Genomic DNA, 13,555 nt, shown 5'->3' with positions numbered 1-13,555 from the left:
TAAAATTGCTAGAAAAGGTCTATAGTACCCTATACAGCTATACACCCTCACTAAAACTTAAAACCCCAATTACAAGTGGTTGGCAAGGCTTGGGAAGTCAAGATTGGGACTGCCATTAGTGTGCTTGTGGTGGACAAGCTAGAGGGACTACAATTGGGGTCCTAAAAGCATCCTAAGGAAGATGGATTCATTGATTGTGCACCATGAAAGTTAGTAATCAAAACCCCTCTTTTAGTTAGGGTTTAAAGAATTAAATTCCTTAAGTTCAATTCTTGATGGCAAATGAATGTTTAGTGCATGCTAAAATGTATTTTGGTATGCTTTTGGGCATTGAAAATTGATTAGGCACATAACTCATCAAGCATGATAATGATAACCCTATATTGAATTTTAAGTTTCAATGTTCTAATGCCCTAAATTCCATGCTTCCATGCCTTCACCCCATGTCTCTCTTTCCTCTTATTTGTGTCTATTTCTTTCCTAATTTTTCATATACTTTCGAAATTTTTGCGCTTTTAACATTCAAAGCTTCAACTTTTTTTTTTTTTGTGATTCAGAACATGTACTTTTAATCCTTTTATACTTAAATCACAAAATAAATAATGACATAAAATTACTAACGTAACATTGATATTAGCATGTCATGTCACCATCACGTCATGTATGGCGCTACTCATACATAGCATCACATTAACATACCACGTCAAACATGGTGTTGATAATAGCAATGCTACACAAGCGATACTTAATGTTGTTAGCCTTTCGTCCTTAAAATTCTAATAGCAATAAAGTTGATGTCCTATACTACAATAAAATGAAGTACATGTGTTCAATACTAAAATCATACCAAAGTATATAATATTAAAGTATATTTTTCCCTTTTAAATAATAATATGGTTAATATACATTTTTTAATGTTTAATAAATAATTTTTGTGAAAACGGTACTCTATTCTATCATTATATAGCTTGAGCAAATCTGTGCACTTATGAATATGAAATTTCCGATCATTTATACTTGTGTTGAATTGGCTTTGACTCAAGAAAAAAAATTAAAAAATAAAATTCAATCTGATTTGAGACTTTAAAAGGAGAAAATCTTGCATAAACTCAATTTACTGTATATCCTTGGACTAAGTCAATAATAACATACTATATGGTTGACGAGTGATTTTAAGTAGTAATTAGAAATTGAAATAGCGTCCTTATATCCTCAATATAATGATTTTTTATTCAATTAATTTCAGATTTATTAAACATTAATTTAATACTTTAATTAATGAAAATTTAATTAAATTAATTTGATAAATTATTTTCTAAATATGTTCATACAATATTAAAAGTACAGTAAAACAAACAGAATTCCTAGAATAAAAATGTTAAGAGTCCATCTCTTGTAAACAAACCACTTCAATCTTTTAAAATCTCTCTTTTTCTTATTTATTTTTAGACACTTCAATCCTTTAAATCTCACACCTCTGAACTTCCCATAAGAAACAAAATTGCTAATTTTGAAACATTATGAATCAAAGATGGAACATTTCAGGAAGTTTTTTTGTAATTTACGCATATTTGGTATGCCTCTTTTGGAGTTTGTCTAGTTCATAAAACTGCAAACTTGAGGGAGTTGCCACTTGCCAGCAGCATCTCCCATCAAATTTCTCTAGTACTACACTAATTGATGCCTAATGGTTAGGCTAAGACTCACAAAGTTTCCATAGGCCATAGCAGAGGATCTACCAAGGAATCACAACAACCTAGCTTAGATATTGAAAATTTTAGCTCCAATTCCAAAGATGCGGATAGGCAATAGAATAAACACAAACCACAAGCCAGAACAAGCAGTACAAACAAACAGAATCCCTAGTCTAACATGTCACACCAATATTGCACAACCAGTAACTGCATGCTTAAAGCCTTGAGAGTTTAGCAGAATAGCCAAATCACCCATCACAGAAGTAGGAGATGCTCCTAAATAAATATATGAAGGCAGATATGGCAACTACAACAAAGCAAAAGATAGCTATTCCAATTTCCAAAATTAAAAGCTACCCACTTTATTTTGTTTTAAAACTTTCCTATTGCAGTAGGGGTTGATAATGTTCTTGCCCAACAAAATTCATTAAAGATCACTATATCCTAAGAGAAATCACAAAGAAATCCAAAATTCGAGATCAGCAATTGCGCATAGTCAAAGAGATGTAAAATAAGTAGACAAATTGCTATTGAATTGTATTTGCTAGAATTGATACAGAGCTAAGCTTCTTTAAAGCTATATATAGAGCAGTCCAAATTTTTCATGTGAACATACAAAACAAACAATTGATAAAACAATGCATTAGTTTTGCCTGTAAGCGATGTAATTAGCCAAAGCAATCAATGGAGCTGCCTTTTCAGGATCAAATCCAGCCAGCTGCTCCTGAGCTTCCTTATTCAGCTTCTCTGCAAATTCCCTCGACTTCTCAATCCCCAAAAGCTTGGGATATGTAACCTTGTCCGCCACCAAGTCCTTGCCCGCAGTTTTCCCCAATTCTTGGGATGATTTAGTCACATCAAGAATATCGTCAACAACCTGGAACAACAACCCAATACCCCTAGCATATTTCCTCAATTTCTCCACTTCCTCATCGGTTCCTCCGCCCAATATAGCCCCTAGCACCACAGCCCCCTCCAACAACTTAGCGGTCTTGTGGATGTGAATAAATTCAAGCTTCTCTAAATCCACCTCAGATGAGCCCTCAGAATTTATATCAACTACTTGGCCAGCAACTAACCCTTCTGCCCCGATCGCCTTCGCTAATTCCCCAACTGCCCGGACAATTCTAGCAGAAGAAACATTTAAAGTAGAAACAGCGATGTGTTCAAAAGCAAATGCTAGGAGTGCGTCACCGGCGAGAACCGCCACGTCCTCTCCAAACACGATGTGATTGGTGGGCTTGCCACGGCGAAGATCGTCGTTATCCATGCAAGGGAGGTCATCATGGATGAGAGACATAGTATGAATCATTTCCACAGCGCATGCAGCAGGCATCGCCATGGAGTCATTCCCACCAACAAGCTCACACGCAGCGAGGCAGAGGGCCGGTCGTACCCTCTTGCCGCCGGCCAAGAGGGAATAACGCATAGACTCGTGAATTTTAGCGGGTTCTTGGATTGGAATGGCAGCTTCCAAAGCTTGGTTAATGGAATTGGCTTTTTGGAGCATGTAGGATTTGAAATCAAAAGAGGGTGGTGGATTATTCTGCTCTTCTTGAAGAGTTTCTTCTTCCTTGGTAATAATCGCAGAGACAGATGAAATGGGTCGCTCTGATTTTCTATAAGCAAAGGGAATTGCTAAACTTTTTAGAGGACTGAAAGGTAGAGAGAAGGATTTGGATTTGGATCTAGATCTGGTAGCTTGGTTTAAGACGTAGGAGGTGTGAACCCATGAACCCAAATTCACTGAACTCATCTTGAGATTAACGAAAGGACAGAAAGAAAGCTGAAAGAAATGAGAGATTATGGATTAGTCCTCAGGCTTCAGCCATAGTTGAATGCGGAGGAGGAGAAATGGAGGTGACCTTCAAGAGAGAGAATGAAAATGGAAATTGGAGAGTGGAGCTAAAGAGGAAAGAAGAGAGGGGACAAAGATAGGATTTTGGATTGAATAGCGTCCCTGTGGCCTGTGCTGTGCACCGTCCACTACCAGAATTCAGAATGGCAAAGTTAGTGAATGTGATATATATATCATCAAATAAATCATGTAATTGATAAATTAAATTAATTTATTTTAAATTCAGGTATTTTATAATTTATTCTTTAACATTTATAAAAATTAAAAATTGGTTCCTTTTCCCTTATTTTCTCTATTTTACTTTATTATCTCTTGAAAAAAAAAATTAATTGAGAGTTAAAATAAAAAATACCATTAATTTATTTTTATCTCTCTCAATTTCATTTGAAAATCTTAAATTAAAATCAAAAAATTTAACGAATTAAATATTCAACGATTTCAAAACAAGAATATTTTTTTTTGAAAAAATATTTTTTAAATATAAATACTTAGTTATTACTTTTGTAAAATTTTAAATATTAAATAATAATTTATTTAAAAATTATATAAATATATTTATTTTTATCAAAAGATTGAAATTTCATTAAAAATGATGATTTACTCAACTCATAAGAAAAATATTATAATAAAAAAAATTATATATTTTTTTATTCATAAATATCAAACACTTAACATCATTTAAAATATATAAAATTATTTATAACTCATATTAACTTCGTCAATTAAATTTTTATTTTTTAACATTACTAGATATAAATTTTCCTAATGAGCAATGCGCATGAAGACATAATCGATCGGGTGAAAAGAAATGCACACGTGACATTTTAAATAATAAAATAATATATTAAATTACTTTCTCATCTATCCCCATTTGTTTTTCTAATTATTTTCATTGTCACACTCTTTCTCATTAGCTCTTTCTTCTTTCTTTCTCCTAAAATTAGTGGAGGAGCAAAGACATTTAGTTTGGAGGGCAATCATGAACATTACTAATATATAAGAACATTTTTTTTTTGTTGTGTTTCTATTTGAAATTTCTCTCATAATAATTTCATGCAAACTCTAATTAAAATTTAAAAAATTTAAAGAATTTATTTACCAGTGTACATGGAGTTTGATATAAAGACTTATTATGTTCATAATTAGAGATCTTATTTTTAATAAAAACTATTAAATGATAATTAAGGTAATTATTGTGAGATTTGATGAGATAATACTTATTAATTATTATAAATTTTAATATTATGAGATTTGTTTCCTTAAAAAGAGCTTATATGAGAAAATTTTTCATTGAAAACAAAATTTAAATTTGATAAAGTAACATATCACTAAAACTGAATGCAGTTTTATGCATAATATAGGGATGTTTCAATTTTTTTAAGGGAAGAGTGTGTATTATAAAAATAAAAATTTAAATGTTAAAAAAAGAAAAAACAAAAGTAAGAATTGTTAGAAAAATAACAATAACAATAGACTTTGATCATGTAGTCATTCTCCTTAAGGGAATTAAGCCCCCTACTATGTTGCTGACGAATAATTTGAGCAGATCTCTCCAGGATAACAAAGCCAAAACAGAATTCTAGATAGTAAATCTAGAATTCTCCCAAGAACGAATTAAAGAATAATAATGTTGATTGTTAGTAGAAGTGAAGAGAAGAGATAGAAGAGAAAGAGATAATTATTTTTCTGTTCAAAAAACTACTGCTATTTATAAAGCATTTACACCTCTTTCAAACAGATATAACAGTTCACCTTGTATCTATTAGAATAATCATATCTGTTTACTTACAACTTTTATAATAGATACAATGATTCACTTTGTATCTCTTAGAAAAATTATATCTGTTCACTTATATATCTTAAAATAGAATAATTACATCAGTTCATATACACCTCTTATAAAAGATACAATTGTTAGTAATGAACAGCTTCTTTTGATACTTTTTAATGAACAGATATAATTATTTTAATATGGGATAACTTTTATATCACTAACTATTTATAATAATCTCCCACTTAGTTAGTGATAAACACAATCAACATGAATTAAGATTTATGCATACATAAGGTGTCTTGCAACTTAAACCTACTATTAGTATAAATATTTCAAAATCTTATTGAAATTATTGGTTATATTTAAATATTAAACCATAATTTCTATATTGACAAGATCGGAAATATTATATACATAAATCTTATCAACCTCTTTAACACATTTACCGTTAGCTTTAGCACCATATTATGGCCTTGTGCTACCTCCTGAATTCATAAACACGTACAAAGTATTATTATCCAAACTTTGATAAAAGTGGCACCACTTCTTGTGTTTACATAGGTGAAGTTTAAACTTCTTGGTTCTAAACCAAATCCAGTATCTTTCTTAAGAGTAATAAATACTCAATCTCTTTTTTTTAAGCACTACTTAAATTTCTAGTTCTCACAAACTGTCACAAACTATAACTTGTTATTACCTCTGAAACCTTTAAAATTACTGAGTAATAATAAAGGTAAGGTTCCCATTACTAATGATAAGTTAGAAAAATTTTAAACCCATCTCACATGTAGTGCTACTAATCATATCCCTTGGGAGCCCTTTGGTTAATAGGTCAGCAAGATTATTTTTTAATTTGATATATATAACTGTGATAATACCATCGGAAATTAATTCTCTAACATACTCATGTCTTAAAGCAATATGTCTAGACTTGCCATTGTAAATCTTGCTAAATGCTCTAAACATAGTAGCTTCACTATCACAGTGCAAAGAGATTGCTGACATCAGTTGTGGCCACAACTTTATATCTAATAATAAATTTCTCAGCCATTCTGCCTCTTTTCCTATTTCTGCTAAAGCAATAAACTCATATTCCATTGTGGAATGGGTGATGCATGTTTATTTCTTAGAAGCCCATGAGATAGCTCCTCCACCTAAAGTGAATATCCAACCAGTTGTAGACTTATTATCATTAATACTAGTTATCCAACTAGCATCACTATAACCCTCAAGTACTGAAGGAAACTTATTGTAAAACAAGGCAAAAGACTTTGTCCTTTTAAGATAATCGAGAACTCTTCCAACAGCTCTCCAATGATCAGCGCTAGGATTATGAGTATATCTTGAAAGTTTACAAATAGTAAAAGCAATATCTGGCCTAGTACAATGCATAACATACATCAAACTACCAATTGCACTAGCATAATCTAATTGACTTACCGATCTTCCCGAATTTTCAACTAATTTGCTAGAAACATCAAAAGGACTATTAGCTTCTTTAAAACACAAATGATTATACTTGGACAGAATCTATCAATATAATGAGATTGACTCAAAGCAAAACCCTCACTATGTTTTTTAATTTTGATACCTAAGATAGTATCCACTTCTCCTATGTCTTTCATTTTAAATTGAGAAGCTACATACTTCTTAGTATCATTCACACCTTGCATGTTAGCTCCTATTATTGGCATGTCATCTATATAAAGACATACTATTACACCATAATCTTTTGTAAATTTAAAATAAATACATTTATCTGCTCCATTATGTTTAAAACCGTGTGATAATATCACATTATCAAACTTTTCATGCCATTATTTCGGGGCTTACTTCAAACCATATAATGATTTTATTAATTTACAAATTTTCTTTTCATTTCCAAGAAATACAAACCCTTCAGGTTGCTCCATATATACTTCTTCATCAAGATCACCATTTAAGAATGTGGTTTTAACATCCATTTGATGAACAAATAAATTATAAATTGATGCTAAAGCGAATAACACTCTTATTGAAGTAATTCTTGCCATAGGAGCATATGTATCAAAATAATCAACTCCTGCTTTTTATTTAAAACCTTTTGCAACTAGTCTAGCTTTGAAAGTTTGTAGAGAACCATCGGTATTATATTTTCTCCTAAATACCCATTTACATGCAATAGGTTTAGAACCAGGAGGTAAATCTACTAATACCCATGTACCATTAATCTACTAATATCCATGTACCATTTGATAACAGAAAATCCATTTCATCATTTATTGCTTCTTTCCAAAAAACAGAATCTCTTGAAGTAATTGTTTCACTATAAGATTTAGGATCCTCTTCCATTTTTAAGATAATAGGTATTTTATTTAATACCTTATCTCTACTACCTTCAACTAGAAAGATTATTGCTTGTGAACAAATAAAATTAGAATCTAAGTTCTTTTCTTTCCGAACTCTTTGACTTCTCCTAGGTTCAATAGGAGAATCAATTTATTGTCATTTTTTATTTGAAAAAGAACTAGATTTCAAATTGACATCTTGATTTAATGTACGATTAGTACCTTCTATATTTGAGCATGGATTGATGTTTATATCACCAAGAAAATTTGATTCTAAAAAGTCAACATCTCTAGATTCTATAATTACATTAGAATCTAAATCCAATAATCTATATGCTTTTGAATTTTCAACATATCCCACAAAAATGCTTTTAAGAGCGCTAGGTCCTAATTTGGTTCTTTTAGAATCTAGAACTCTGTAATAGGCTATATAACCCCATACCCTTAAATAATTTAAGTTAGGCTTTCTTCCTTTCCATATTTCATATGGAGAGACTCTAAACTTCTTTGAAGGTATTCTGTCATGCATATGGCAAGCTGTTAATAATGCTTATCCCCATAGATTCATTAGTAATTTTGCGTGCATAAACATAGCATTAATCATATCTACCAATGTTCTATTTTTCCTTTCAGCTAAACTATTTTGTTATGGGGTATAAGGAGCACTTGTTTGATGAATCAAACCATTTTCTTCGCAAAAAATAGAAAATTCATTTGGAAAGTATTCACCTCCTCTATCACTACATAAGATTTTAATCTTCTTTTCCAATTGATTTTCTACCAAGACTTTATAATTTTTAAACATGTCAAAAGCTTGATCTTTTGTTCTCATTAAATAAATATGAGTAAATCTAGAATGATCATCTATAAAAGTAATAAAATATCTATTACCTCCTTTAGTTAAATGAGCATTTAATTCACAAATATCAGAATGTATAAGTTCAAGCAATTCTGTTGTTCTTTCATTTTTTGGAAAAGGATTATTTTATTAGTCATTTTTTCTTGTATGCATATTTCACATTTTTCAGATTTTTTATTAATACTAGGAATCAATCCATACTTAGACATATATTTAATTGATTGAAAATTAACATGTGATAAATGAGCATGCCATAAATTAAAAGAAGACTCAAGCAAAGAGGAAGGAACCCGAGTAAGCAACCCAGCCACAATCCACCCAGCAACCTGTCTCTGCCATACCTGGTGCTCGAATTGGTATTCCAAAATCAGCTGTGAAGCATTTAGGGAAGTCTTCAAGTACTACTTCTATTCCTCAATCTGTCATTGCTACCAAACATTGGGTATTGCCATCTGCTGAAATGAAGAAAATTAAGAAAAGAATTGAAAGTCGAGAAATTATCCAGACTCGATATTTAGATGTGTTTACACTCAAGACTCTGAATATTATGATGAAATGCAAACCCTGTTGGATGCTTTGGGTTGGGTAAGATTTATTCATAAGAAGGAATCGGTTTACCCCACTTTAGTGCAGGAATTCACAGCTTCCCTGCCCATTAATGCACATAAGTATAAGCTGGATCATAAATTGACAATGCATTTTAGATGTGTGGGTCAAGATAAGGTACTGTCACTTGATGAATTCCATCATATATTTGGGTTTCCTACTAATGATTTGATTCTAATGCCCACAAATAAGCAAGAGCATAATGACATTGCATTTTGGTAGCAAATAACACCTTTAGGAGGAGTTTTCAAACCTGGACACAGTAAAGCTTTGACAATAGAAAATCTCTCATTAACATTACCTCAGAGGTTAATAGCAAACACAATTTTAGGAAGAGGAGCTAGTGTTGGCTGGCCTGTTTTTCCTGTGGTGTGTTAAAACTAGTAGAAAGGTTTCTCCTGGGTATTATTTCTATCGGCATGTGCTACATCAAGCCACTAGAGGTACTGGTAAGGTTGTATTTGGAGGTTTGATCACACCAATTGCACATTATTTTGGTTTTAACTCTCAAATTCATAAGTGTGCTACCATCACAATTGGATTGCTATATTTGGATGGACCTCACTTGGCCAACTAAAAATTTTGTGTTAAGAATGAGATTACACAGCTTTATGAGATTCCAGCACCAGCAGCAACACCACCAGGTTCCCCTACTACAATTAGTTCCTCTACACCATCTGAGCAACCCTCAACTCAACCTCCACACCAAGCTCTACCAGCTGCACAACCTTCTTCATCAATAGCTTCTGGTCCTACCATGGCAACCCTCTTAACATTCATGGAAAATCCCAGTGATGAGATATACTCCTTTTGCCAGATGACAGATGTATCTTTTTAGACATTAAGGGATCTAGCAGATATCTATTTGGATAGGAGTGCTGAAATGCAAGATGAGTTGAAAGCCATTCCCCACAGCAGCCACCACAATCACCACCACCTCTAACAGATGGCAAGGGCAAAGGAGTAGTCATTCATGGCTAGGCGGCTTTAGTTGCAGCATTTATATTTTATTTCTTTATTTAGTTGCTTGCTTCGTTAGTCCTTTTATTTGCTTGTTCATTTAGCATTCTAGTCACTTGTTACTGGTAGCTTGTTTAGCTAGTATTTTGTTTGTGTTTATATTTAAGACAGTTGTGTTTTATTTAGTTAGTTCTTCATTTGCGTTTGTTTGTGAGTATTTTAATTATGCACTTTCTTTTTATTTTATTTTCACTCTTTGATGCCTTAAACTTATTTTCAAATGCTCATTTAGAATTTCACATGTTGAATGGCTATATAATAATTTCATTTTGTGCTTAATTGATTTCATGGACCTTGTTTTTCTTTTTGCAAAGCGTATAGCAGTGGTTCCACAATTTTCCCTTTAATTAAAATGGATGCACCTTCAATGAGGCAACAATTCTATCTTAGCTTATGTCCTTTATAACACAAGTTGTGTCATTGCTTATGCAACAGGGTACCCTATCCTTTTAAATTTCTTAAGCAGGCTTATTCATTTTTTTTTTATGCACATATTAGTCATATATTATTTGCACAGTATTTGAGTGAGCCTATTGAATTTATTTTATAGCCATATTATCTCATTCCTTGCATTCTTTTTGTCATTGAAGACAATGCCCAATTTAAGTATGGGTGAGTGTCACACCTTACCCCTCTGTAAGGTATAACATGATCCCGTAGAATACCTAATGAACTACCGCACTTCACCTACCGATAACTCATTAAGTACCCTACAAGGGATTTTAAAACAATTTTCTTACTTTTATTAAGTGGTGAGCATTTTCCAATAGGTATTTAAAACATTTAATTGAAGTTAAAAACTAGTTAAAACTTTTGGCCTATTTTTTTTTTATCGTAAATTTTATAGAAATTTTGACAGAGTTCTGTCTGTATTTTGAGAAACTAGTTCTTTAAATACCTGTAAAAATCACTTCTAAAAATTTTTCTCAACAACTGCTTCAATTTCATACTCAATCTCAATCAATTTCTCAACACATTTATCAACTTTCAAATTTCAAATCTACTATCCAATGATCATCAAAATACTAGCAATCCATTTCATTCAAATTAAATAAAATAGTTCCATTCATATTTCATTAGAAACAAAACACATTATTATAAAATTTACGTTAAGAGAATTTCAAACTACAATATATATTACAACTTTATACAAATTTTATACAAACTGCTCAAGACCCATTTTTATATGTCCATACATTTATGTGCAATATATACATCAAAAGAAATATTTACAGCTAGGGTATAAATTATATCCGAAGACTTCAAACTGATAGCTCCTCACACCTCAAGAATTTCGCTTTGTCGCTCCTCTAGTCTCAGATCTGATAAAGAATAGAAGCTATCACGAGCATCGGGACTTAGTGGTGCACAACATACTAAAATAATCTTTATGCAAAACTTAAATCACATTTATTCAAAAAAAATTTGACTAAACATGAGCATTAAACACAAAAAATGAATTATGAGATTTTAATGCAAACCAAGTTCATTTCAAAGTATCAAAACACATTTCATAAAACCCACAGTTAGATCATGCCATTCGAAATAAATAGAATCTCAATAGCCAGAGGCTAAAGGGAAATCACATCACAAGGCTAGCTAGCTCAAATATATGGATATCCATTCACATCCTCTTCTACTGGCACACCTCAACACTTCTCTAGAGAAGGAATCAAAATTCAAAACTAATTACTCCCACTAGTCGTGCTAGTGAGGTGTTCAAATATATGGTCATGATACTGTGGTTTCAAAACTTATCTTAACAATTTGCTAAACATTGTCATTTCAAATATACATAATAAATTTCAACAATTTAGATCAAACATCATAAGAATGCCATAATCCAATATTTCACATTATTCAAAACAGTATGCAAAAGATGATTATAAAAAGTATACGTTGTGCACAAACCTCAAGCGAGTTGCCTCTTGGCCTTGACTCGGTTCCTCGGGTTCCTTCCCGGTATTCTTTTCGACTGAAACACATAATTTTACAATGTTTCGGTACTAGAACTTAACATAAATCCAAAATAAATTTAGCCTCATTTTTACCTAGCTCTAACGTGCTAAACTCGACGTTTTCGAAATTTTGTATTTTGGGTTACTATTCACTACACTATTCAAGTCAAATTATTGACTTTCTAAGGCTTAATAGGTATGGGAACTCCAACTTCACCCACATAACACATTTTGGTCACTAAACTTATTGGTTTTGGTCACTTTCTCAAAACTTAGCTCTTTTAGGCAAAATGGCCAAATTTTCAGTTTTGGTATCCCTAATTGTACTGTTTCATTGGTCAGTTTACTGTTGGAATTTGGCAAAACTTTCTTCATAGAAAATGTTCCCTCTTGTCTTAAGTTTATTCTCTTTTTTGAATCACCCCAATTGGAGTTTTGTAGCTCAAGTTATAAGCAAATTATATTAACTGTTCATGCTACAGAATTTGGTTCTGCAGATTTGTTAATCCAACTTCATTCAGTAATTTGATAAAGTTAAGTTCATAATTTGATCTAATTTTCTTCATATGAAATGTTCTACCATGTCTTAGGTTTCCATCAGTTCAAGAATCGCCTAAATCGGATTTTTCTAGAGAGAGTTATAGCCATTGAAACTTTACTATTCAAATGGCAAATCTGCAGTCTATAGATTCAGTGACCCAAATTTGCTCAGTAATTTGATTTGGTTAATGGCATAATTTGGGTTTGTGTTCTTCATGAAAGTTTTAGTTCTATATCTCATATAACCAGTGGTAAAATTTCACGTCATTTTGACCTGCCTAGCTCGAGTTATGACCAAATGAACAAATATTGTTCATTTGGTCAGTTTGTGCAGAGGCAGCCTGCAATTTTTCAACTTTGATCAATTTGTTCACTAGGTTTTAGTCACTTTTTGGGCATACTTCCTAAATGAAAATTGTGTTATTTAGTGCCTATTTTCATCCCCAATTGATCCCATATCCATTGGACTTGTAAAATTTCATTTTTGGTCCCTCAAAGGAGATTTTGGTCATGCTGCTAGCATATGACCTTATCCAATCCGAATTGGCTTTTAATTCCAACCACTACAAGAAAATATCAGAATAGAAACCGAATTTAGAAACGGATTTATATCGGTTTATAATTTGAAACGAATTTTGAAACGGAAATCTGGTAGAACAACTTAAATACATTAAAAACCAAATAGCAACTGATTAGAAACCGAAATTAGAAACGGAAACTCGTCGGTTTCTAAATTATGAAGAACATTTTGATGGCAAATTTAGCAACTGTTTATAAACCGATTACAAACCGATTTTTGAAACCAAATAATTTTCCGTTTCTAATATTTGTCATATTAGAAACCGAATATATCGGTTCCTAATTTCTGCACTTTAATTTAGAAACCGATTGCATTCGGTTTCAAAATAAAAGTATTATC

At 31.9% G+C, this 13,555-nt stretch overlaps 1 protein-coding gene across 1 annotated transcript; it reads right to left on the bottom strand.

The window, feature by feature from the left end:
* Nucleotides 1–2,167: 2,167 nt before the first annotated feature.
* Nucleotides 2,168–3,684, bottom strand: LOC110640098 (geranylgeranyl pyrophosphate synthase, chloroplastic). Its single transcript, NM_001405318.1, is given in 1 exon segment — nucleotides 2,168–3,684. A coding segment is annotated over 1 exon segment (1,113 nt). The 5' UTR covers nucleotides 3,451–3,684; the 3' UTR covers nucleotides 2,168–2,337.
* Nucleotides 3,685–13,555: the final 9,871 nt, after the last annotated feature.

The sequence above is a fragment of the Hevea brasiliensis genome, chromosome 7 (assembly GCF_030052815.1).
Source record: "Hevea brasiliensis isolate MT/VB/25A 57/8 chromosome 7, ASM3005281v1, whole genome shotgun sequence".
NCBI lineage: Eukaryota > Viridiplantae > Streptophyta > Magnoliopsida > Malpighiales > Euphorbiaceae > Hevea > Hevea brasiliensis.
The sequence above is the reverse complement of the archived record's forward strand: the minus strand, read 5'-3'. Positions and strand labels throughout refer to the sequence as shown.